Genomic DNA, 25,952 nt, shown 5'->3' with positions numbered 1-25,952 from the left:
TATGAATATATCGATGCATCGTGAATCGTTACACCCCTACACAGTAGCGAGCTCTGAGAAGGGTCTGCTGGCAATATATAGCATGAGAGCAGCCTCTTGAGGCCAAATAAAAAACTATTGTTTATATTAACGCTGACACATCTGACGTGCGTTTAAAACACCGAAAGGGAAACGGTATGAATACAGAACACTTCAGTACATGTTGCTAAATCATTATAATGCTTTAACAGGAAAAGAACAGCAGTATGTAGGGCCTACTTTGTCGTCAAGGCTGACATGACGCTAACATTAGCAGTAACGATTACCTCAAGCAGTTAAAATGATGGAACCACTATGACGTGAGAAACCAGACTGTATGACCAGGCATCCGACAGAAATATAAACAAATCAGAAACGCATTCGATTTCATATTTAAGTTTTAACATTAAGTAAGGTTAATAAATGCTGTAGAAGTATTATTCATTGTTAGTTTCATCTGTTAACCTTTTTATGCACTATGAACTAACATGAATGATTAACTTAAAATTTGTTGCCATATGGTCAAATATTAAACGTAGGTAAAATGTATTTTGCATTTAGTTCATGTAAGCTAGCTACATCCTTGTTAACAAATGGGACTTGCAGTCTGTTATCTGACATTCACATGTTTCTAGGTTATAGCTAAAGAAACATTTATTTGTAATATTTTAATGTTTTAGTTATTTTTCTGTAGAAATTTGAATTGTTTCGGTTCGAACTTATCATTTTAATATATTCATATTTACATATGCAATTTAGCACGTTTTCATGATTCAGTATAGTTTTTTTTAATTTCTTGTAATAAAGTTCAGCTAGCACTGTTTTATCTAGTGTTATGTTTTATCTATTTAAAAAAACTATCGGACGGTTAATCGGTTTTCGGCAAGTGTGGTCCAACCTAGTTATCAGTGAAATCCACTATCGGTCGACTTCAAATTTTGACAACATTGCCGTCTGTACGCTAAACCATTTCCCCGCATTTAGTACATTGTTGTCAAAACTAAAACAAAATCGTGTGTGTGTGTGTGTGTGTGTGTGGGGGGGGGGGGGTATTCTATCTTATATATCTAAATATATAAGATAGAATTATCTTAGATAATTCTAAATATTATTCTCATAATGTTCTGAACATTCCTAAAGGCCCGAGAACAGGTGATGGAAACTAACTAACTGATCTTGTAAATATATCGGATAACTCAAGATGCCTTAGTGTTTGTCTGATCTGTTTTCGGCTGACAGACACAAATGAGTTCTGTACGGCAGTGACGTGCCCAAACCTAATGTGAGAACCTCTAGGGACCACAGAAGTGGCTTATTTGTTGAAGCCAAGTCCAATCACTGGTGTGGCCATGGACAAACTCAAATAGATTCATTGCATGACTCTGCTTGCGAGGCAGATGTATTAATATCCCCAGCTGTAGAGATGCACACTAGCCTAACACTAGAGTAGGCGCTGTGGAGGTATATGAGCCACATCCCACTGGATTGGTTTGAGTCCCACAAGGTCACGGGGCTTCATGCTTTCAAATTTAGCTTCATGAAAAGCCATGGATTATGTCTTGGGACTCTCAGATTTCGTCTTCAGAGGAGTGGTTGTGACGGCCACCCCTCAGGTGTTAAGAGGTGGGAGATATTTCAATCACACTGCACTCGTTCTCTGTCGCTCCTCCTCCCTGGAGATTCTCTTTCTGCACTGGATTCATTCAACGGAGAGGAACTGGAGTTGGGTTTTGGATTCATTATGAAGAACTTGAGGACTTATGAGTGATATGTGGGATGTGACAGACCTTTGAAATACGGACTAAACACCGAATTCAGTGTGCAGAAAGTTTGAGGAGGTGTCATGGATACGTTAGCTTTAGAGGCAAAAGCAGCAAAAAATGAAGGTGCACCAGCTCCTGCTACCTCTAAACCTAGACCAAAACCTCCGAAAAAAGCAAGACGAATTGTATACTTTGAGGTGGAGATACTACATATAAAAACCAGAGAAAAACTACTGCTCCTGGATAAGGTATGTGCTTTTTAAAGCTTAAATATCATACAAAGGACAGACAGTTACTTGCAAAAAGTTTAACGACTGTCATGCCATTGTTGCCTTTATTTAAGATAGTATTGTGTTTAGAGTGCAACTCTCAGGGTGAACAAAATACAGTCAGTGAAGTAAAGAATTCATATTTAATCATCAGCTGTTATTGATGACAGATTGCTACAGCCAACAGTAATGAGAGCACAAACGAATGCTCATGCTGTAACTTTGTAGTAATAAGGTGGTCACTATCAGTCAGGTTTCGCATTAGTCATGTTTCTTTTGGAACATGATCGTGTCCTCCAACCTGCCAGAAATTCCTATGTGAGATCCATTGCTTAGACATTCATGTCGAGAATAGAGTAAACCTGATTTATGACTGCATGCAGAGGAAAACTGCAGTAGTAAACATATTATATATATATATATATATATATATATATATATATATATATATATATATATATATATATATATATATATATATATATACATATACATACATACATACATACATACATACATACATACATACATATATATATATATATATATATATATATATATATATATATATATATATATATATATATATATATATATATATATATACATACATACATACTTTATCATTGAAAAACAGAATGTTGTTGTTATAATGTCCTATAGATATTTAACAGCATGTCTATCTTTCTGCAGGTAGAACCGACAGCCACTATTTTGGACATTAAGGCTCTGTTCCACAAATCAAGTAAGTTGTGCTCTGTGCTATAGAAGCTATGAAACCGCAAAGCCTTTCTATAAATAGCTTTCTACTGATAAGTTGATGACATTGAAATAATGGTTTAAGAAAGTCTTAAACTTCAGGCTTCAATTTCCACAGATCCACACTGGTATCCTGCCAGACAGTATTTATGCCTGGACCCAAGTGAGTATATCTGCTTTATAATGTTTGCTTAAAAAATATTTGTACACTTAAAAATACTTTAAACCCCACCAAATCGTGTGAATTACAGCTAAAATCCATTCAGATATAAACACTGATGGATAAACTTCAAAGTGAGACATTTTATTTTGTTTTTTGTTTTATGGGCATCACCTTCTTTGATTTAGTTTTATGAAGTTGCCATCTTTGATGTTACTTTGGTCACTTAGTTACCGGGTAAGAGAATACAGGCTTGACTCCTGTTGTACGTTCATACAGACATAATTTGAAACGCTACTGCACTGTAAAAAAATATTTAGAAAAAAAGTTACCTGGTTGCCTTAAAATTTTGAGTTCATTGAAATTAAAATTTTTAGTTAATACAATGAACATTTTTTGAGATTCGACAACTTTTATTAAAATATTATTAAAAGATTTTGTAAGCATATTGGGTAATTATATGTGTGTTATTTCTGATGACGCAGTGAAACATGCCAAATTGTGCTATTTTCATGATTTATCAAAATTTTTATGTGGTTCAGATACAAAAATATTTTGAGTTTCTATTTATTAAACGAATTTCCTTCATTGTATCAACTCAAATTTTTAATTTCAATAAACTCAAAATTTTAAGGCAACCAGGTAACTTACTTTTTTAAGTTAAACCAACAAAAACCACCACAAATTTTTTACAGTGTGTAGGTTGCTGTTTAAATGGGACATTTCGAGACTAACACCTGTGAGTAAATGCAGCTGTCACTCCCAAATACTGACAGTGTGTATGTATAATTGATTTTAAATTGTACACATCCTTTTTTTAAAAGGAAAATGATTTGTGGCCAAAGGTGTCCATAAACTTTTAGGCAACACAATATACATGTTAAAGAAAGCAATGTGTTATATTGATTTCAGAAGGAAAACCCTTAAGAGATGAGGATATCCTCCAGGAGCTCCCTGTGGGAACCACTGCGACCTTCTATTTCAGAGACCTGGGACCCCAGATTGCCTGGGGAACTGTGAGTTTTTCCGACCAACATACAAACAACTGAAACACAATCACATAGAACAGTGGTTCTCATTCTCAACCTGTTTGGACACCAAGGCCCCACATTGTCAAAGATAATATTCAAAGGCCCCAGACGATATTCTGGTATTTCTGATGTAATGACATTAATGCTGTCAGGGTTGAGCTAGACAGACGAAGGAGCAGGGAGTGGGTAAATCTTAAAGGGTTAGTTCACCCAAAAATGTAAAGTTATTAATTACTTACCATCCTGTTGTTCGACACCTGCAAGACCTCAGTTCATCGTCGGAACTCAAATGAAGATATTTGTGTTGAAGTCCGATGGCTCAGACAGGCCTTCATTGACACCAATGTCATTTCCTCTCTCAAGACCCATAAAGGCATTAAAGACGTGTTACAAAGCCCATCTCACTACAGTGGTTCTACAATTATTTTATGAAGCGACGAGAATAGCGACTTATATTGTGATGGGCCGATTTCAAAACAAAGCTTTGAACCGTTATGAATCATCTATTATGAATCACCATCACTACATAAGTCATTATTTAGTTTTTTCGTGGACAAAAACGATTCTCGTCACTTCATAAAATTATTGTAGAGTCACTGTAGTGAGATGGACTTGTAACGACATCTTTAGTGCCTTTTATGGGTCTTGAGAGAGGAAATGACATTTGTGTCAATGAAGGCCTTTCTGAGCCTTTAGATTTTGACACAAATATCTTCATTAGTGTCCTAAAGATGAACGGAGTGTACCCTTATGGGTGTCGACAACATGAGGGTAAGTAATTAATGAGAAAATGTTCATTTTTAGGTTAACTAACCCTTTAATACCAGCAGTTTGACTTAAATAAAGCAAAGATAATTCAAAACAGAAATCACAGGGGTACAAAAAACGTAACAGATTCAGCTTTAACTCAAAGACAATATAGGACAATGGACAGAACTAAACTTGTGTCTTAAATATGCAAGGTAATGACAACAGAATCAGGTGTGCAACAAATTGAGTGTGGGAACCAAGGAAAAGGAACAGAACAGGAAAACAAGGTTATAACAACTAAAATACCATAGAAAAAGAGCATACCTGATAAACCTTCCCCCTCGCATAAGGCGCCCCTTGGCACCGTAAACAGAAACCACTCCTTAGTGGTGGGAGGAGGGAGAAAAACAGAAAAAGGACCTTAGCAATGAGCAGGAGGAAGAGTCCATGGGGTTATTTCCTTTCCTTTTAAAGGAAAGGAGTTGGCAGAGGGACGAGCCATGGAGACAATAGAGAGAAAAGCCACAAAGCAACCCATAACAGATCCATGTGAATAAAACAGACCCACAACAGAATTGATGGAAGTAGGCACCAAGAAGTCACCCTGATTCATGAGGACAAATGCCCAAGGTGGAACTGAGTGGAGCTTCAGCATTGAATCCAGGTGGAACTGAGGGGACTGCAGACAAGCGGCAAGGGATCAGAGGGTTGCAATGTATGGAGGACGCGGGTGGAGCAGGTGACATCTGACCAAGGTGGAGCTGAAGGGACAAAGGATTCCAGTGCAGCCGTTGGGTCCACAAAGGAGATGACACCAAGTTGGGGTTGGAGAAAGCCCAAGGTAGAGCCGAGGAGCATGGCAGAGCTACCTGGAGCAAAGAGACAAAGGTGATAATCTGGAGGGAGTTGGCAGAGGAGAAGGGAAATGGAGGCTGGGCGGAACCAGCAGGAACGAAGGAGACCAGTCAACTGTCTCAGACAGAACAAAACTTGGGGACTAAATACACAAGAAAATGACGAACTCAACTAGAAGCAGGTGTACAACATAGGGCAAATAAGTGCACACTAGTATACACAATTCATCCTCAGGAGACGGTGCCAGGTCAGTACACAATTTACAGATAATAAGCAAGAAAAAAAGACAGATACTAAAGTATCACAGACATGTATATTATTGTTTTAATCAAAAGTTGACCCAAAATGGAAAGTGAAAATTTAGTCTTGAACACAAAATTTCTTCTACTACAAGATTGTTCATTGTGTTTACTGAAAAACAGCTTAGACATTGTGCTTAAATAAATAACTTCTTCTGCGTCCTACAGAAAGTCATAGAGGCTTTGAAACACTCAAGTGTGAATAAATGACAACAGAATCAAAGCATTAATAATGCGCGTTCACACCTGCGTAATTAGTAGCATTTTTGTGACTTTGAACGTAGCTCATCCAATCAAAAATTAGCTTCAGTATTATGATCTTTGTTTAATCTTTCACTGGCATGTTAGAAGGTTAAAGGTTTGGTGGGATCTGTCCAGCTGATGTAAAAGTCAGCTCAGTGGTTGTAAGGTATGTGTACAGTCCCCTGGATCAGTTTTCTCTCACCTCCGCAGTAATCAATCCTGTTTCTCAGAACATGTAATCTCTCTAGTACTGTTTACCCGCAGGTGTTGATCCCATTCACCTCCCATTCACCTTCTGCACGTGTAGCCCACCCGTCCTGACTCATACAAAGCAGGATGATGTCAGCACACGGGAGGCGTACACTAAAGTTTTTTTAAAAAATATTTTTAACAGTAAGACTGTAAAAATGCTAAAGTAAAAGCTGTTAATTAGTTAATTGTAAGTTTCCTTACTCGCTACAGTGAAAAACTGTAATAGATCTAAGGGGACATTTCAGATTAGATGCAATTTCCTTGTAACTGTACTGTTTTTGGAAGTGAAAAAGAACCTAACCTAACCTTTCATTGACGTCAAATAATTGAAAGTGTGGGAAGCTCGTCGCATGTTGGCCACAATTATTGGCACCCCTAGAAATTCTTATGAGTAAAATATCTTGGAAGCATATTCCCATTTATTTTTAGGTTTTGTTATAGCACACCAGGGTGAATAGGAGCATGTAATTGTCAAGCTCATAAATATGAGGAAACACAAAGGCCTAATTTACTTAATCATTCATCTCAATGAGTAAAACCAAAGAATATAGTTCTGATGTGCAGATGTTGAGCACAAAATAGAAAGTGGCTGTAAGAAAATATCTAAAGCACTGAAAATCCCCATTTCAACCATCAGGGCAATAATTAAGAATTTCCAATCAACTAAAGATGTTATGAATCTGCCTGGAAGAGGACACGTGTCTATATCATCCTAATGCACGGTGAGGAGAGTTTAAAAGACTCTAAGATCACAGATGGAGAAGCACAGAGATTAGTTGAGTCTTGGGTCCAGAAAGCATTTAAAAAAGTATCAAACAGCACCTACATTGCCACATGTTGTTTGGGAGGGTTTCAAGAGAAATCCTCCTCGCTCATCCAAAAACTAACTCCAGCATATTCGGTTTTCAGACACGACTGTAAATTCAAAAGGACTGGTTCTGTGGTCAGATGAAACTTAAAAAAAAGAGCTTTTTGGTCACAACCCCACCAGATGGAACACAGGTGGAAACAGGAATAAAAAGTACCCCATGTCCATGGCTAAATATACCGTTGGATATTTAATGTTGTGGGCCTAAGCTGGAGGTCCTGGACATCTTCTTCAGAAACATGGTATCATGGATTCTAGCAAATACAAACAGATAAAAAATCTAAACCTGACGGCCTCTGCTTGAAATCTTATAATAAGTAGTTTGATCTTCCATCAGGACAATGATTCAAAACAAACATTAAAATCAACACACACAAAGCTTCTGTCATGGCCATCCCAGTTCTCCGCTCTGAACCCTATAGAAAATGAATGGGCTGAGAAGAAGCACCAGCATGGATCTGTGAATCTGAAGGATCTGGAGAGATTCTGTATGTAGGAATGATCTCCGATCTCTTGTTCTCCAAACTCATCAGGCATTATAGAAGACGACTCAGAGCTGTTATCTTGGCAAAAGGAGGCTGCAGTAATTGGGTGCCAATAATTGTGGCCAACTTGAATGAGAAAAGCATTTCTTTCGTAATGAGATTTTCCCCCACTTTCAATTGTTTTACTTCAATGAAAGGTTAGAATTTTGTAATTAGATGAAAAGGATAAACAAGAATGATTTATATTCTCAGCCACCTTTGTTCATATTTACCACACTCTAAAAAATTCTGGGTAAAAAACAACCCAATGTTGGGTCAAATATGGACTAACCCAGCGATTGAGTTGTCTTAAGCAAATATTTAACCCAACTGCAGGGTTAAAACAACCCAATTGCTGGGTTAGTCCATATTTGACCCAACATTGGATTAAAACAACCCAGCATTTTTTAGAGTGCAAGGGTGCCAATATTAGTGGAGGGCACTGTACATATATAAATATGATCATACGAGTAGTATTGAGAAACGGCGCTATTTCATCACAGCTGGGATATGAAACCTGAAATCCAGCCATGCTGATATAGAGCCATATCACACGACTATGGGTGTGATGTGTTTATACAACACTTTATCTGTAAAAGTGAGTAAATAAATAAGAAACAACATATTAATTAGACCAAAGATTGACCGTTTGATATACCAAAAGTGAGTTATAGCTCATGTTTACCACTACGCAAGAGCCGCAGAACCTGATCTGACCAAGTGCAACATGTTCCTGGATCAACATCTTTGTTGATCCTGAAACAACATTCCAATCAACCAACAGTTCATGTCAAGTTTAGGCTTACATCCAGGGTTAGCTGCTTCTACATCAGTGTTATTCACCTGTCATTTCTCTCTGGTTTCCTGACATCCAGCCATTATCCCAAATGTTTCTGTGAATCAGCCATTTTTAACCAGTACACAAACTGTCTTTTTTTGAATAAGCGACCTCTAGCAGTGAAAAAAGGGGTGTCCTTTAAAATCCCACTGAACCGGAAGTAGCGAGTGAGTTTTCTTCAGTGCTGTGACGTATTTCGAAGTGAAATGGAATATTGAACAGAATATTGAACCTCTCTATCTCGCACTCATAGCAGATGAACGTTTGGAGGGGAGTGGTTACGCATTTTAAAACCCATGCCGTCAAACTGACAACAGCTGAAGGAACGCCGTTTCCAGACTGGAAGTAACTTTTCAGATTTTGATTAAAGATTACCCAGGCAAAAAAAAAAAAAAAATGTGTATTAACTTCCGCTGATTCATTGTTCACCCTAAGACCTATAATATGTGCTAACAAAGTAAATAGGGTCAATTTTGATTTCATGAGGACTTTAAGGGTGCCTTTAAAATGGGTGTCCACTGTTTTATGTTAACTTTATCATTGTCTATGTGTTTGCAGGTGTTCCTTATCGAGTGCATTGGACCACTTGTCATTTACCTGCTGTTTTATTTTCGACTCCCTTTAATCTACGCTCCCAAGTATGAGTTCACCGCCAGTAAGCATTTGGTTGTGCAGTAAGTATCATGAAGCCCACTGCCCTCAGATTTTCTCTTAGTCTGCTGGATTCAGGCCATGGACAGTGGGAACAGTATCTCCTAACAGCTGACCTACTGGTCAACCATACTGAACCACAAGTGTATTTTGGGAATTATGTTGTGAAGCCGTTGATTGACGTCTCTCAAGAATAATCTTTTATTTGGTGATCTGATATTGAACCGAACTTCTGTCTGTTCTCCACAGTATAGCCTGTATGTGTCACTCTTTCCACTATGGGAAGCGAATCTTGGAGACGTTGTTCGTCCATCGCTTCTCCCATGGCACCATGCCAATGCGCAACATATTCAAAGTGAGGATGCATCACTGTGTTTGTGTGTGTGTGTGTGTGTGTGTGTGTGTATGTTTATGTGATTTATAAGGACACAAATTTGTATGATGACATGGGTATTACACTGGAATTACAACGTAAACGTGGTTTATGATGACATTTCCTGTGTTCTGCGAAGATGAGTATGCTATGTGTATTTTGTACAAAATTTACAACTGCATTTTATCTCTTAATTAAGCACCACAATTTTTAAAATGTGTCTTCTGTTATAAGCGACTACTTACCCACACCACCACATTTACCCTTAAACTTACCCAAACCACCACACCTGTCCCTAACTTTACCCTTAAACTTACCCATACCACCACACCTGTCTCTAACTTTACCCTTAAACTTACCCATAACAACACACCTGTCCCTAACTTTACCCTTAAACTTACCCATACCACCACACCTGTCTCTAACTTTACCCTTAAACTTGACCATACCACCACACCTGTCCCTAACTTTACCCTTAAACTTACCCATACCACCGCACCTGTCCCTAACTTTACCCTTAAACTTACCCACACCTGTCTCTAACTTTACCCTTAAACTTACCCATACCACCACACCTGTCTCTAACTTTACCCTTAAACTGACCCATACCACCACACCTGTCTCTAACTTTACCCATAAACTTACCCATACCACCACACCTGTCCTTAACTTTACCCTTAAACTTACCCATACCACCACACCTGTCTCTAACTTTACCCTTAAACTTACCCATACCACCACACCTGTCCCTAACTTTACCCTTAAACTTACCCATACCACCGCACCTGTCCCTAACTTTACCCTTAAACTTACCCATACCACCACACCTGTCCCTAACTTTACCCTTAAACTTGACCATACCACCACACCTGTCCCTAACTTTACCCTTAAACTTACCCATACCACCGCACCTGTCCCTAACTTTACCCTTAAACTTACCCACACCTGTCTCTAACTTTACCCTTAAACTTACCCATACCACCACACCTGTCTCTAACTTTACCCTTAAACTGACCCATACCACCACACCTGTCTCTAACTTTACCCATAAACTTACCCATACCACCACACCTGACCCTAACTTTACCCTTAAACTTACCCATACCACCACACCTGTCCCTAACTTTACCCTTAAACTTACCCACACCACCACACCTGTCCCTAACTTTACCCTTAAAGGGGGGGTGAAATGCTGTTTCATGCATACTGATCTTTTTACACTGTTAAAGACTTGGAATCCCATACTAAACATAGACAAAGTTTCAAAAGTTAAGGTGGACGTTTGATGGGAGTATTTCTTTGTCAAAAATACTACTTCCGGTTAGTCATAAGTTTCGGCAAGTTTTTTGAGATCATGCGTCCCCTTTGACGTTAATGGGGGCGGAATTTCCTTGTATGGGCCTTACGGACAATTCTACCGGAAGCGCGTGAGAGAGAGAGAGAGAGAGAGAGCGAAAGCAACAGCCTACGCCCATCAAAGCGCTGGCTTGTAGGATGCTGGACAGGTGACAATTACACATAGCACATAACAATGTCACCAAAAAAGTGCGTTTTTGGTTGCCAGACCAAGACAGTCCTGCACAGATTCGCCAAAAACCCCGCGTTAAGGCAACAGTGGATGTAATTTGCTTTTCCGGATCAGCAACTGAGTTGCGCGAATGTTTATATCTGTTCGCTGCATTTCGGTGCCGACTGTTTCATAAACAAGGCCCAGCTCGACGCCGCATTTTCCCAATCGCCTAATGCTGAAGGATGGAGCAGTCCCAACGTTAGAAGGGTGAGTGAGACTGCTTCAAATGTCTGTGTTTTTTTTAGTCCGCTTACTGTCTACACAAACCACGCGTAAACACACAAACACACGTGCACAACTGCACTTCCCACATGTATACCTTCAAAGACAAAAATACGACGATATAATTCAAGTATAAATATGTAAATAACACAAGTCGCTAAGCATATTATATAGTTAGTGTATAACTTGTACCACATAGAGACGTCCTGCTCTAGTTGTTTTTGCTGCTGCTCCTGTTCAACTGCAGCCTCTGGGTCTGATTCCGGATCATAGATGTATGGCTGTATCTGATTAAAAGCCATATTTTTATTTTGAATAAAGTTTTTTTCCCGCTGTTAGGGATGACGCACTCGACTCAACACACAGCGCGCTGCTGCACACGTCATTATTTAGCTCCGCACACACGACACGCCCCCACCCGCTCGGCTTTTTTCGGAAAGACTCGGAACAGCGCATCTTTCTTATATAATTATTAAAAAAAATAAAGACTTTTCGGAGATATGCAGGATGCAATGCTACTCTATAGGTACTCAAGATTGACATGACACTGACTGAAACTGAGTGTTTCACCCCCCCTTTAAACTTACCCATACCACCTCACCTGTCCCTAACTTTACCCATAAACTTACCCATACCACCACACCTGTCTCTAACTTTACCCTTAAACTTACCCATACCACCACACCTGTCTCTAACTTTACTCTTAAACTTACCCATACCACCGCACCTGTCTCTAACTTTACCCATAAACTTACCCATACCACCACACCTGTCCCTAACTTTACCCTTAAACTTACCCATACCACCACACCTAGCCCTAACTTTACCCTTAAACTTACCCATACCACCACACCTGTCCCTAACTTTACCCTTAAACTTACCCATACCACCACACCTGTCCCTAACTTTACCCTTAAACTTACCCACACCACCACACCTGTCCCTAACTTTACCCTTAAACTTACCCATACCACCACACCTGTCCCTAACTTTACCCTTAAACTTACCCATACCACCACACCTGTCTCTATCTTTACCCTTAAACTTACCCATACCACCACACCTTTCCCTAACTTTACCCTTAAACTTACCCACACCACCACACCTGTCCCTAACTTTACCCTTAAACTTACCCACACCACCACACCTGTCCCTAACTTTACCCTTAAACTTACCCATACCACCTCACCTGTCCCTAACTTTACCCATAAACTTACCCATACCACCACACCTGTCTCTAACTTTACCCTTAAACTTACCCATACCACCACACCTGTCTCTAACTTTACTCTTAAACTTACCCATACCACCACACCTGTCCCTAACTTTACCCTTAAACTTACCCATACCACCTCACCTGTCCCTTACTTTACCCTTAAACTTACCCATACCACCACACCTGTCCCTATCTTTACCCTTAAACTTACCCATACCACCACACCTGACCCTAAATTTACCTATACTTACCCATACCACCACACCTGTCTCTAACTTTACCCTTAAACTTACCCATACCACCACACCTGTCCTTAACTTTACCATTAAACTTACCCATACCACCACACACCTCTCTCTAACTTTACTCTTAAACTTACCCACACCTCCACACCTGTCCCTAACTTTACCTTTAAACTTACCCATACCACCACACCTGACCCTAACTTTACCCTTATACTTACCCATACCACCACACCTCTCTCTAACTTTACCTTTAATCTTACCCATACCACCACACCTGTCCCTAACTTTACCCTTAAACTTACCCATACCACCACACCTGTCCCTAACTTTACCCTTAAACTTACCCATACCACCACACCAGTTCCTAACTTTACCCTTAAACTTACCCATACCACCACACCTGTCTCTAACTTTACCCTTAAACTTACCCATACCACCACACCGGTCCCTAACTTTACCCTTAAACTTGACCATACCACTACACCTGTCTCTAACTTTACCCTTAAACTTACCCATACCAGTCTCTAACTTTACCCTTAAACTTACCCATACCACCACACCTGTCTCTAACTTTACCCTTAAACTTACCCACACCACCACACCTGTCCCTAACTTTACCCTTAAACTTACCCATACCACCACACCTGTCTCTAACTTTACTCTTAAACTTACCCATACCACCACACCTGTCTCTAACTTTACCCTTAAACTTACCCATACCACCACACCTGTCCCTAACTTTACCCTTAAACTTACCCATACCACCACACCTGTCCCTAACTTTACCCTTAAACTTACCCATACCACCACACCTGTCTCTAACTTTACTCTTAAACTTACCCATACCACCACACCTGTCTCTAACTTTACTCTTAAACTTACCCATACCACCACACCTGTTCCTAACTTTACCCTTAAACTTACGCATACCACCACACCTGTTCCTAACTTTACCCTTAAACTTACACATACCACCACACCTCTCCCTAACTTTACCCTTAAACTTACCCATACCACCACACCTCACCCTAGCTTTACCCTTAAACTTACCCATACCACCACACCTGTCTCTAACTTTACCCTTAAACTTACCCATACCACCACACCTCACCCTAACTTTACCCTTAAACTTACCCATACCACCACACCTCACCCTAGCTTTACCCTTAAACTTACCCATACCACCACACCTGTCTCTAACTTTACCCTTAAACTTACCCATACCACCACACCTCACCCTAACTTTACCCTTAAACTTACCCATACCACCACACCTCACCCTAGCTTTACCCTTAAACTTACCCATACCACCACACCTCTCTCTAACTTTACCCTTAAACTTACCCATACCACCACACCTGTCTCTAACTTTACCCTTAAACTTACCCATACCACCACTCCTGACCCTAACTTTACCCTTAAACTTACCCATACTGAACAAACATTTAGAAGATTATTTAAAAATGCAAATTATTGAAAATAAAATAAATGTACAAAAGCTCTGTAAACACTTGCATTTTTAGCAACACTTGCGGCCTTTACGCTCACTTTAACACTTGAGTCAAACACAGGAAATACATCAAAATGCAAGTCGACAAGTTGTGCAAAGACTGCAAGTGTGGGTATTTGGAGAGGGCAAGAGTTTAACCCTAATTAAATCCACTTGATCAAGCTAATCGAGTCCTTCGGGCTTATTTGGAAACTGCAGGTATGTGTGTTTTTGAGCAGAGTTGGAACTAATCTCTGCAGCAACCCCTGGATTAGACGATTCAGTTCGAGCAGTGTTGGAAGAAATGTAACTTTAGGAAGATATGGTTGATAAGCGTGCAAAATAAAAAATCTGCATTTCAGTGAATGTCAATAAAACTTTTATCTGCTAAACAGGTGAACCAATTACAATTGTTTCTTCAACAGAACGGCTCCTATTACTGGTGCTCTGCTGCATGGATGGCTTATTACATCAACCACCCTCTCTACACACCGCCATGTATGTAATACATCCCTCAAGTTTGCTCTTTGTCATTTAGATTATGATTGTACCTTTAATGTGCTGAACTTCAGTATGTTGTGTGCAGATTATGGGGAGAAGCAGGTGAAGGCAGCGCTGGCAATCTTTCTAGTAAGCACTTTCCACTGCACTGCCTCCTCCTGTAATGTTCTGTATCTGTCGTCTTCAGTAACTGATTTGTGATTTTTGCAGTTCTGTCAGCTGGGCAGCTTCTCGATTCACATGGCTCTGCGCAATCTCAAACTATCTGGTAAAAGCTACAGAATAACTCTTAAATCTTAAATCAGCCACTATGGTTCTGTAAATGTAAACCCATCCAATTGTTCTGTTTTTATATAAAGGCTCTAAGATTAAGAAGATTCCTTATCCAACTAAAAATCCTTTTACATGGATATTTGCACTTGTTTCATGCCCAAACTACACATATGAGGTGAGTCCCATGAGTGATTCATGTATTATAGAATGTCGGCAGTGTTTTTGCATATCAACCAATAAATTAAGTATCCTCCTAGTTCCCTTGACATAAACCCAATAGGATTGTTCCATTTGCTTATGAATTATTGCAGAACATAGGTTCTGTGACCAACAAAGGTTGATTTGTACACTGTGGTTCGGGTCAAGGATGTAAGGAAGAAGGCGGGGTCGGCGTGACTGGGACTGGTAACTTTATTTCTCTTTATCAAACACAAAGTACGCACGTTGGCGTTAAGCTCACACACTCAAAACTCTCTTTCAACTTTTCAATAACAGCTCTGTTCGTTGTCGTCCTCCAGCAGCCCCACACAGTCCCAGTCCAGATCTCTCTCTCCCTCGTCTCTCTCTGCTGTGGCTTTTAAGCCGTCTCTCCACGCCAACTACTGCAATCAGAGACAGGTGTTAATTCATTTGCACTTAACCCACTTACGCCCCGCTCGGCTCCGCCTCCTCTCTCCCTCTGCCGATCCCGCAAAACCACGCCTCCCCTGCCACATACCCCCACCGCCCGACTCCGGCCTGCGGCCTGCAGCCTCCCCCCCCTTTTAGTTAGATCAGTCAGCGGGCTAGCGAGGTCCGAATAATTAGGCACAAACCGTCTATAATATCCCGCTAGCCCCAGGAACTGTCTAACCTCCTTTTTGGTCTTGGGTCTCGGAGAAGTCGCAACTGCCGCTGTCTTATCAATTTGGGGACGCACCTGCCCATGACCCAAGTGGAAGCCCAGATACTTTACTTCTACCCGCCCAATCGCACACTTCTTCGGGTTGGCGGTTAGCCCCGCCCTCCTCAGCGACTTCAGTACAGCACGCAGATGCTGCATATGGCGCTGCCAGTCCGTACTGTAGATGATAATGTCATCTAGATAGGCAGCGGCATATGCAGCGTGCGGCCGGAGAATCCTGTCCATCAGTCGCTGGAAGGTTGCGGGGGCCCCGAACAACCCGAACGGAAGCGTGACAAATTGGTGCAATCCGAACGGCGTGGTAAAAGCGGTCTTTTCTTTAGACATTGGAGACAAGGGGATCTGCCAATATCCCTTCGTTAAGTCCAGCGTCGAATAAAAACGAGCGGTCCCTAGCCGATCAAGCAATTCGTCCACCCTTGGCATTGGATACGCATCGAACTTTGACACCGCGTTGACTTTCCGATAATCTACACAGAATCGCACGGAGCCGTCCGTTTTGGGCACCAAAACTATCGGGCTCGCCCAATCACTGTTAGATTCTTCTACTACCCCCATGTCCAGCTTCGCCTCTAATTCGTCCTGCACTACCTTCTTTTTATGTTCCGGTAGTCTATATGGCCGACTGCGAACCACCACGCCCGGCTCCGTCTCAACGTGGTGTTGGATGAGGTCGGTCCGCCCCGGTAGGGGCGAGAACACGTCGGCAAACTCGGCCTGTAGCTGTTTCACGTCAGTGAGCTGCGAGGGTGAGAGGTGATCCCCCCCCGAGGCCAGAGCGAGAGAATGAGGCTTTTGGACCGCCTCCGGCCCGAGATCCTCCTCCCCGCCCACTACCGTCGCTAGCATCACTGACTCCGCCTCTGACCATTTTTTTAAGAGGTTGAGGTGGTATATTTGACGTGCCCCGTCCCTATCCGACCGGCTCACCTCATAGTTGAGTTCTCCGACTCGCCGCGTGACCACAAAGGGTCCTTGCCACTTTGCGAGTAATTTCGAGCTGGACGTGGGCAGCAATACAAGCACTTTATCTCCCTGTGAAAATTGTCGCAGCTTCGCACCTCTGTTGTAGAGCTGTTTCTGTCTGTCCTGAGCCTGGAGCAAATTCTCCATGGATAGCCGCCCCAAAGTGTGGAGTTTTGCTCTTAGGTCCAGGACATACTGAATTTCGTTCTTACTCGCTGAAGGCCCGTCCTCCCAAGCCTCTCTAAGGACGTCCAGCACCCCCCGCGGCTGGCGCCCATAGAGCAGCTCGAAGGGGGAAAACCCCGTGGAGGCTTGGGGGACCTCGCGAACAGCGAACAACAGAGGCTCAAGCCATTTATCCCAATTCTTGGCGTCTTCGTGAACGAACTTACGAATCATGGTTTTTAACGTGCGATTAAAACGTTCCACCAGACCATCTGTCTGTGGGTGATAGACGCTGGTACGGATCGCCTTAATGCCCAATAATTCGTATAGTTCGCGGATCGTCCGTGACATAAACGCCGTGCCTTGATCGGTGAGAATCTCTTTCGGGATTCCCACCCGGGAGATTAATGAAAACAGAGCGCTCGCCACACTTTTCGCCGAAATCGTGCGGAGAGGAACTGCTTCGGGATATCGCGTTGCGTAGTCAACGAGCACCAACGCAAAGCGATGTCCCCGTGCGGACCGTTCCAATGGCCCGATGAGGTCCATACCAATTCTTTCGAAGGGGGCCTGCATTAATGGGAGAGGGCACAACGGTGCTTTTGGGGTGGCCGGTGGGTTCACCAACTGACATTCCCGACAAGACGCACACCACCGGCGTACATTCTCGTGAATGCCCGGCCAAAAGAATCGGGCCATGAGACGGTTTAATGTGGCCGTTTGACCTAAATGCCCCGCCATTGGATTGGAATGAGCCGTCTGGAAAAGCATTTCCCGGCGGCTTTTTGGTATTAACAATTGCGTTGTATCTTGCTTTGACTGGGTGTCTTGGACCACCCGATACAAGCGGTTATTTATTACTGAGAAGTACGGATAGGAGAGCGGTTGTTCAGGGTGGACGCGGTGGCCGTCGATGGAACGGACCTGAGCAAAGGCATTTTTGAGCGTCTCGTCCTGGGACTGTTCCAAGGGAAAGTCATCGCGCTCTGAGAAGATGGGCGGACCCATTGCGCTCGGTTCCCCTGGAACTGCCCCCGGCGGTCCCGAATCCACCTCGCCCGCCTGCGCAACCGCTATCCTCCCACCTCCGTTCTTCCCCCAAGAGGCATCCACACATAAGTGCCCTAATAATTTATTAAACGCTGGCCAATTCGTCCCCAGAATTATGGGATGCCGGAGGCGCGGGTTAACTGCAACCTCAACACTATGCGTTTGTCCCCTAAATTGGATATCCACGGGCACCAACGGATAGTCCACCACTTCCCCGTGCACACACCTCACCTTAACCATGTGGCTGTTACCCAATGCCCTAGGTGAAATCAGGCTTTGATGGATGGAGGTTTGGTTACACCCCGAATCCACCAAAGCCTGATAGGTACCCCCCTTGATACTCACGGGTATCTGGTACAGGCCAGCTTGATCGGGGGCGGCTTGTGGCTTAACCCACTTACGCCCCGCTCGGCTCCGCCTCCTCTCTCCCTCTGCCGATCCCGCAAAACCACGCCTCCCCTGCCACATACACGTTTCAGCCATGATCATTATCATCTTCACAAATGAATTCAATTTTTATGCATTTTGAAGACTAAATACAGTCGCCAAAATGAAAAGCTAAACGTAGGCTAGAGTGTATAGTGCCCACCCACCGTGGTGTATTTTTTTTCCGATAATTTCTCCAATTAAGATTTTTAAGATTTCCCTAACTTCACCCTTAAACTTACCCATACCACCACACCTGTCCCTAACTTTACCCTTAAACTGACCCATACCACCACACCTGTCCCAAACTTTACCCTTAAACTTACCCATACCACCACACCTGTCCCTAACTTTACCCTTAAACTTACCCATACCACCACACCTGTCCCTAACTTTACCCTTAAACTTACCCATACCACCACACCTGTCCCTAGCTTTACCCTTAAACTTACCCACACCACCACACCTGTCCCTAACTTTACCCTTAAACTTACCCATACCACCACACCTGTCCCTAACTTTACCCTTAAACTTACCCATACCACCACACCTGTCTCTATCTTTACCCTTAAACTTACCCATACCACCACACCTGTCCCTAACTTTACCCTTAAACTTACCCACACCACCACACCTGTCCCTAACTTTACCCTTAAACTTACCCACACCACCACACCTGTCCCTAACTTTACCCTTAAACTTACCCATACCACCTCACCTGTCCCCAACTTTACCCTTAAACTTACCCATACCACCTCACCTGTCCCTAACTTTACCCATAAACTTACCCATACCACCTCACCTGTCCCTAACTTTACCCATAAACTTACCCAAACCACCACACCTGTCCCTAACTTTACCCTTAAACTTGCCCATACCACCACACCTGTCCCTAACTTTACCCTTAAACTTACCCATACCACCTCACCTGTCCCTAACTTTACCCATAAACTTACCCAAACCACCACACCTGTCCCTAACTTTACCCTTAAACTTGCCCATACCACCACACCTGTCCCTAACTTTACCCTTAAACTTACCCATACCACCACACCTGTCCCTAACTTTACCCTTAAACTTACCCATACCTCCACACCTGTCTATAACTTTACCCTTAAACTTACCCATACCTCCACACCTGTCTCTAACTTTACCCTTAAACTTACCCACACCACCGCACCTGTCCCTAACTTTACCCTTAAACTTACCCATACCACCACACCTGTCTCTAACTTTACCCTTAAACTTACCCATACCACCACACCTGTCCCTAACTTTACCCTTAAACTTACCCATACCACCACACCTGTTTTTAACTTAACCCTTAAACTTACCCATACCACCACACCTGTCCCTAACTTTACCCTTAAACTTACCCATACCACCACACCTGTCTCTAACTTTACCCTTTAACTTACCCATACCACCACACCTGTCTCTAACTTTACCCTTTAACTTACCCATACCACCACACCTGTCTCTAACTTTACCCATTAACTTACCCATACCACCATACCTGTCCCTAACTTTACCCTTAAACTTACCCACACCACCACACCTGTCCCTAACTATACCCTTAAACTTACCCACACCACCACACCTGTGCCTAACTTTACCCTTAATCTTACCCATACCACCACACCTGTCTCTAACTTTACCCTTTAACTTACCCATACCACCACACCTGTCTCTAACTTTACCCTTTAACTTACCCATACCACCACACCTGTCCCTAACTTTACCCTTAAACTTACCCATACCACCACACCTGTCTCTATCTTTACCCTTAAACTTACCCATACCACCACACCTGTCCCTAACTTTACCCTTAAACTTACCCACACCACCACACCTGTCCCTAACTTTACCCTTAAACTTACCCACACCACCACACCTGTCCCTAACTTTACCCTTAAACTTACCCATACCACCTCACCTGTCCCTAACTTTACCCTTAAACTTACCCATACCACCTCACCTGTCCCTAACTTTACCCATAAACTTACCCATACCACCTCACCTGTCCCTAACTTTACCCATAAACTTACCCAAACCACCACACCTGTCCCTAACTTTACCCTTAAACTTGCCCATACCACCACACCTGTCCCTAACTTTACCCTTAAACTTACCCATACCACCTCACCTGTCCCTAACTTTACCCATAAACTTACCCAAACCACCACACCTGTCCCTAACTTTACCCTTAAACTTGCCCATACCACCACACCTGTCCCTAACTTTACCCTTAAACTTACCCATACCACCACACCTGTCCCTAACTTTACCCTTAAACTTACCCATACCTCCACACCTGTCTATAACTTTACCCTTAAACTTACCCATACCTCCACACCTGTCTCTAACTTTACCCTTAAACTTACCCACACCACCGCACCTGTCTCTAACTTTACCCTTAAACTTACCCATACCACCACACCTGTCCCTAACTTTACCCTTAAACTTACCCATACCACCACACCTGTCTCTAACTTTACCCTTAAACTTACCCATACCACCACACCTGTCCCTAACTTTACCCTTAAACTTACCCATACCACCACACCTGTTTTTAACTTAACCCTTATACTTACCCATACCACCACACCTGTCCCTAACTTTACCCTTAAACTTACCCATACCACCACACCTGTTTTTAACTTAACCCTTATACTTACCCATACCACCACACCTGTCCCTAACTTTACCCTTAAACTTACCCATACCACCACACCTGTCCCTAACTTTACCCTTAAACTTACCCATACCACCACACCTGTCTCTAACTTTACCCTTTAACTTACCCATACCACCACACCTGTCTCTAACTTTACCCTTTAACTTACCCATACCACCATCCCTGTCCCTACCTTTACCCTTAAACTTACCCACACCACCACACCTGTCCCTAACTTTACCCTTAAACTTACCCACACCACCACACCTGTGCCTAACTTTACCCTTAATCTTACCCATACCACCACACCTGTCTCTAACTTTACCCCCTAAACTTACCCATACCACAACACCTGTTTTTAACTTTACCCCCTAAACTTACCCATACCACCACACCTGTCCCTAACTTTACCCTTAAACTTACCCATACCACCACACCTGTCCCTAGCTTTACCCTTAAACTTACCCACACCACCACACCTGTCCCTAACTTTACCCTTAAACTTACCCACACCACCGCACCTGTCTCTAACTTTACCCTTAAACTTACCCATACCACCACACCTGTCCCTAACTTTAACCTTAAACTTACCCACACCACCACACCTGTCCCTAACTTTACCCTTAAACTTACCCATACCACCTCACCTGTCTCTAACTTTACCCTTAAACTTACCCATAACTGTGTTATGGACACTGTCTCTAACTAGCATGAAGTAGACTCTGTACAAGAGGTTTTTCAGCAAAGTTTTGGTCATATTGATAATTTATAGGCCCTAGAAACTGGTGTATTAAATATAATACAGTAGGCTAATATATTTTTAAACAGACATTGAATATATAAAAAATATACTGAGTTACCGGAAAAAAAAGAAGTTCTAAGACAAAATTCTAAAGGTGGCCGTGTGTTTGTTTCTCCGATGTAAAAGGTCTTTACAGAGGTTGATGGGGATGTTAACTTCATCAACTAAAATCTACTCACTATCCCTCTTTAACTTTCATTGTATTTATAATCGCGCTCTTGCAAATGACTTCAACCCACAGACTAAAAAAAAAAAAAAACTGCAGCAACAGTGTAAAAGTTACACTGTTAAAAAGTTACAAAGTGTGGTTGGCCCTCAAAAACACATCATCCCTGCCATACTATAGACCTCCTTGACAAGTGTTATTCCATGCTGACCTCTACAGGTCACAGAGAGTACACAAGTCTGAAGTTGTGGTTTCTGTACTTCTACAGCTGGGCTCCTGGCTTGGATTCACACTGATGACCCAGTGTGTGCCCGTGCTGTTCTTCACTGTGGTGGGATTCATACAGATGACGGTTTGGGCCAAAGGAAAGCATCGCAGCTACCTGAAGGAGTTCAAAGAGTATCCCACACTGCGCTCCCCAATCCTGCCTTTCATCCTTTAACAGGAAAACACAGCACTGAAAACAAGATCGAGATTTTTGTTTTGTTTTTTACAAATATAAATCAGTATTTTGCTAATTTATACATATACAGCAAGTCTTAATATGTATTATTGTATGAAATAACTGCAGTAAATTATGAGACACTCTAAGAACTCTGTTGTATTTGTCAAGTAAATTCCTTCTATTTTAATAATTATACATTTAAAAATATATATTTTATTGTTCATATACATGAATACAGAAAATTTAGCAAATGTATGGGAAAGAAAACATACTCTAGCAGACAACCTAGATATCCAAAGAGACTATTTTTGTCGGTGTGAGAAGCTGATGTGAATTAAAGACAGATCTGTGTCTTCATCTTGAGGTAAATATAACAGACTTGATTCCTTCTTCAGAAATGACTGTGGCAGATATACATCACCTCATTTGACTGATGTATTTTCAAGCAATACATCTAACGTGGCAACTATTTTAGGCTATTGTTTTGTTTTTTGATTGTGAATTTATGGTAAACCTTCATCGGGATTGGCTAACACTTCCTGGCGGAATCTGATGATGAACATGTCAAGGTAATATTTCCAAGAAACACATATTTTGCTTTAAAAGTGAAGCCTCTTTTTAAGGCCATTTAAGATTATTGCATTATGACATTGTGCTTAAAGGGTTAGTTCACCCAAAAATGAAATTGATGTCATTAATGACTCACCCTAATGTCGTTCCTCACCCGTAAGACCTCCGTTCATCTTCAGAACACAGTTTAAGATATTTTAGATTTAGTCCGTAGGCACACTATACTGCTCCATGTCCAGAAAGGGAATAAAAACATCATCAAAGTAGTCCATATTCATGGATCGTGTGTCAAACTGCTGAAATCACGTGACATTGGCGATCCGAACCATAGATCGATTCACTGATTAATAACTGTTTGAATCTTTATTTGAGGTTTGAAAGCAAACGCGGGAGAGAAGACAATGCTGAATAAAGTGGTAGTTTTTGTTATTTTTGGACCAAAATGTATTTTCGATGCTTCAAGAGATTCTAATTAACCCACTGATGTCACATATGGACTACTCTGATGATGTTTTTATTCCCTTTCTGGACATGGACAGTATAGTGTGCATACACTTAGATATGCTGTCAGACTAAATATAAAATATCTTAAACTGTGTTCTGAAGATGAACGGAGGTCTTACGGGTGTGGAACGACATTAGGGTGAGTCATTAATGACATCAGTTTCATTTTTTGGGTGAATTAACCCTTTAAATGTTATGAAAATAATGGCATCTAAATGGTCCTAATTTGTTAAAGCAAAATATATACTGTTCAGAAGTTTTTGGTCAGTATGATTTTTTTTTTTTTTTTTTGCAGTCAGTAAGTCTGCTCTACTCACCAAGCCTGCATTTATTTGATAAAAAATACAGTACAAACAGTAATATTGTGAAATATTACAATTTAAAATAAGTATTTTCTATGGTAATACACTATATTGGCAAAAGTATAGACACCCCTCCAAATCATCGAATTCAGATGTTTCAATCACTTCCATGGCCACAGGTGTATAAGATCAAGCACCGAGGCCTGCAGACGCTCCTTCAAAAACATTTGTGAAAGAATGGGTCGCTTTAAGCAGCTCAGTGAATTCAAGTGTGGTACCGTGATAGGTTGCCACGTGTGCAATAAGTACATTTGTGAAATTTCCTCACTACTAAATTTTCTACGGTCAACTGTTAGTGGTATTATAACAAAGTGAAAGCAATTGGGAAGAACAACTCGGCCACGAAGTAGTAGGCCACGTAAAATCACAGAGTGGGGTCAGACCATGCTGAGACCTCCAAACGTCTTGTGGCCTTCAGATTAGCTCAAGAACAGTGTAGAGAGCTTCATGGAATGGGTTTCCATGACCAAGCAGCTGCATCCAAGCCTTAGATCAGCAGGTGCAATGCAAAGCGTGGGATGCAGTGGTGTAAAGCACACCGCCACTGGACTCCAGAGCAGTGGAGATGTGTGTTTTAGAGTGACAAATCATGCTTCTGGCAATCCGATGGACGAGTCTGGGTTTGGTGGTTGCCAGTAAACTGGTACTTGCCAGACTGCATTGTGCCAAGTGTAAGGTTTGGTGGAGGGGGGATTAGTGTTATGTTGTTTTTAAGAGGTTGGGTCTTGGCCCCCTTAGTTCCAGTGAAAGGAACTCTTAATGCTTTAGCACACCAAGACACTTGGGAAAATGTCATGCTCCTAACTTCGTAGGAAAAGTTTATGGATAGATAAAGCAAAACCCATAATAACATAGATGAGCAAGATTGGTGTGGAGAAACTTGACTGGCCTGCAAAGAATTCTGACCTCAACCTGCTAGAACACTTTTGGGATAAATTAGAGCAGAGACTGTGACCCAGGCTTTCTCGTCCAACATCAGTGCCTGACCTCACAAATGCGCTTCTAGAAGAATGGTCAAAAATTCCCACAAACACACTCCTAAAACTTGTGGAAAGCCTTCCCAGAAGAGTTGAAGCGGTTATAACTGCAAAGGGTGGGCCAACTCCATATTAAATTATCCATATGGATTAGGAATAGCATGTCATTAAAGTTCATGTGCATGTAAAGGCAGATGTCCCAAAACTTTTGGCAATATAGTGTATATTGTAACGTAATTTATTCCTGTGATCAAAGCTGTATTTTCAGCATCATTACTCCAGTCCTCAGTGTCACATGATCCTTCAGAAATTATTTGAACGCTCAAGAAACATTTCTGATTATTATCAACGTTGAAAACAGCTAAGCTGCTTAATTTTTTTGTGGATGCATTTTTTTCATGAATATAAAATTAAAAAGTATAAAAGTTTTGTAACATTATAAATGACTACTGTTACTTGTGATCAATTTAATGCAGCCTTGTTGAATAAAAGTATTACTTTCTTAAAAAACGAAATCTTACTGATCCTAAACTTTTGAACTGTAGTGTTATTTCTTACGTTTTTCTTTTGACTTTCAGCTGAAATGCGACCTGGACTTATGTGAGATTCGGCTGCCTGAATCACAATCAAATATGCTTACACTATTATATCCGATATGAATGCTTCTCTCACAGTAAATGACTTTGCTGTGCAGTGCTGGAATAAGAGCATCATTATTTAAGTTTCCAAGCAAAGTTGCGAATGTAACGTATGCGTACACTTGAAATAT

The 25,952-nt window shown here is 41.7% G+C and overlaps 1 protein-coding gene across 1 annotated transcript; it reads left to right on the top strand.

The window, feature by feature from the left end:
• The first annotated feature begins 1,569 nt into the window (after positions 1-1,569).
• On the top strand, positions 1,570-23,466 carry tecra (trans-2,3-enoyl-CoA reductase a). The gene is made up of 11 exons (XM_067422984.1): positions 1,570-2,029; positions 2,744-2,795; positions 2,928-2,972; positions 3,882-3,985; positions 9,188-9,303; positions 9,530-9,635; positions 14,821-14,893; positions 14,982-15,025; positions 15,107-15,164; positions 15,256-15,344; positions 22,594-23,466. The coding sequence occupies exons 1-11, from the start codon at positions 1,862-1,864 to the stop codon at positions 22,765-22,767; spliced, it is 1,029 nt and encodes a 342-aa protein (XP_067279085.1). The 5' UTR covers positions 1,570-1,861; the 3' UTR covers positions 22,768-23,466.
• The last annotated feature ends 2,486 nt before the right edge of the window (positions 23,467-25,952 follow it).

Source organism: Pseudorasbora parva, chromosome 2 (genome assembly GCF_024679245.1).
Source record: "Pseudorasbora parva isolate DD20220531a chromosome 2, ASM2467924v1, whole genome shotgun sequence".
NCBI classification, from domain to species: domain Eukaryota; kingdom Metazoa; phylum Chordata; class Actinopteri; order Cypriniformes; family Gobionidae; genus Pseudorasbora; species Pseudorasbora parva.
The sequence above is the reverse complement of the archived record's forward strand: the minus strand, read 5'-3'. Positions and strand labels throughout refer to the sequence as shown.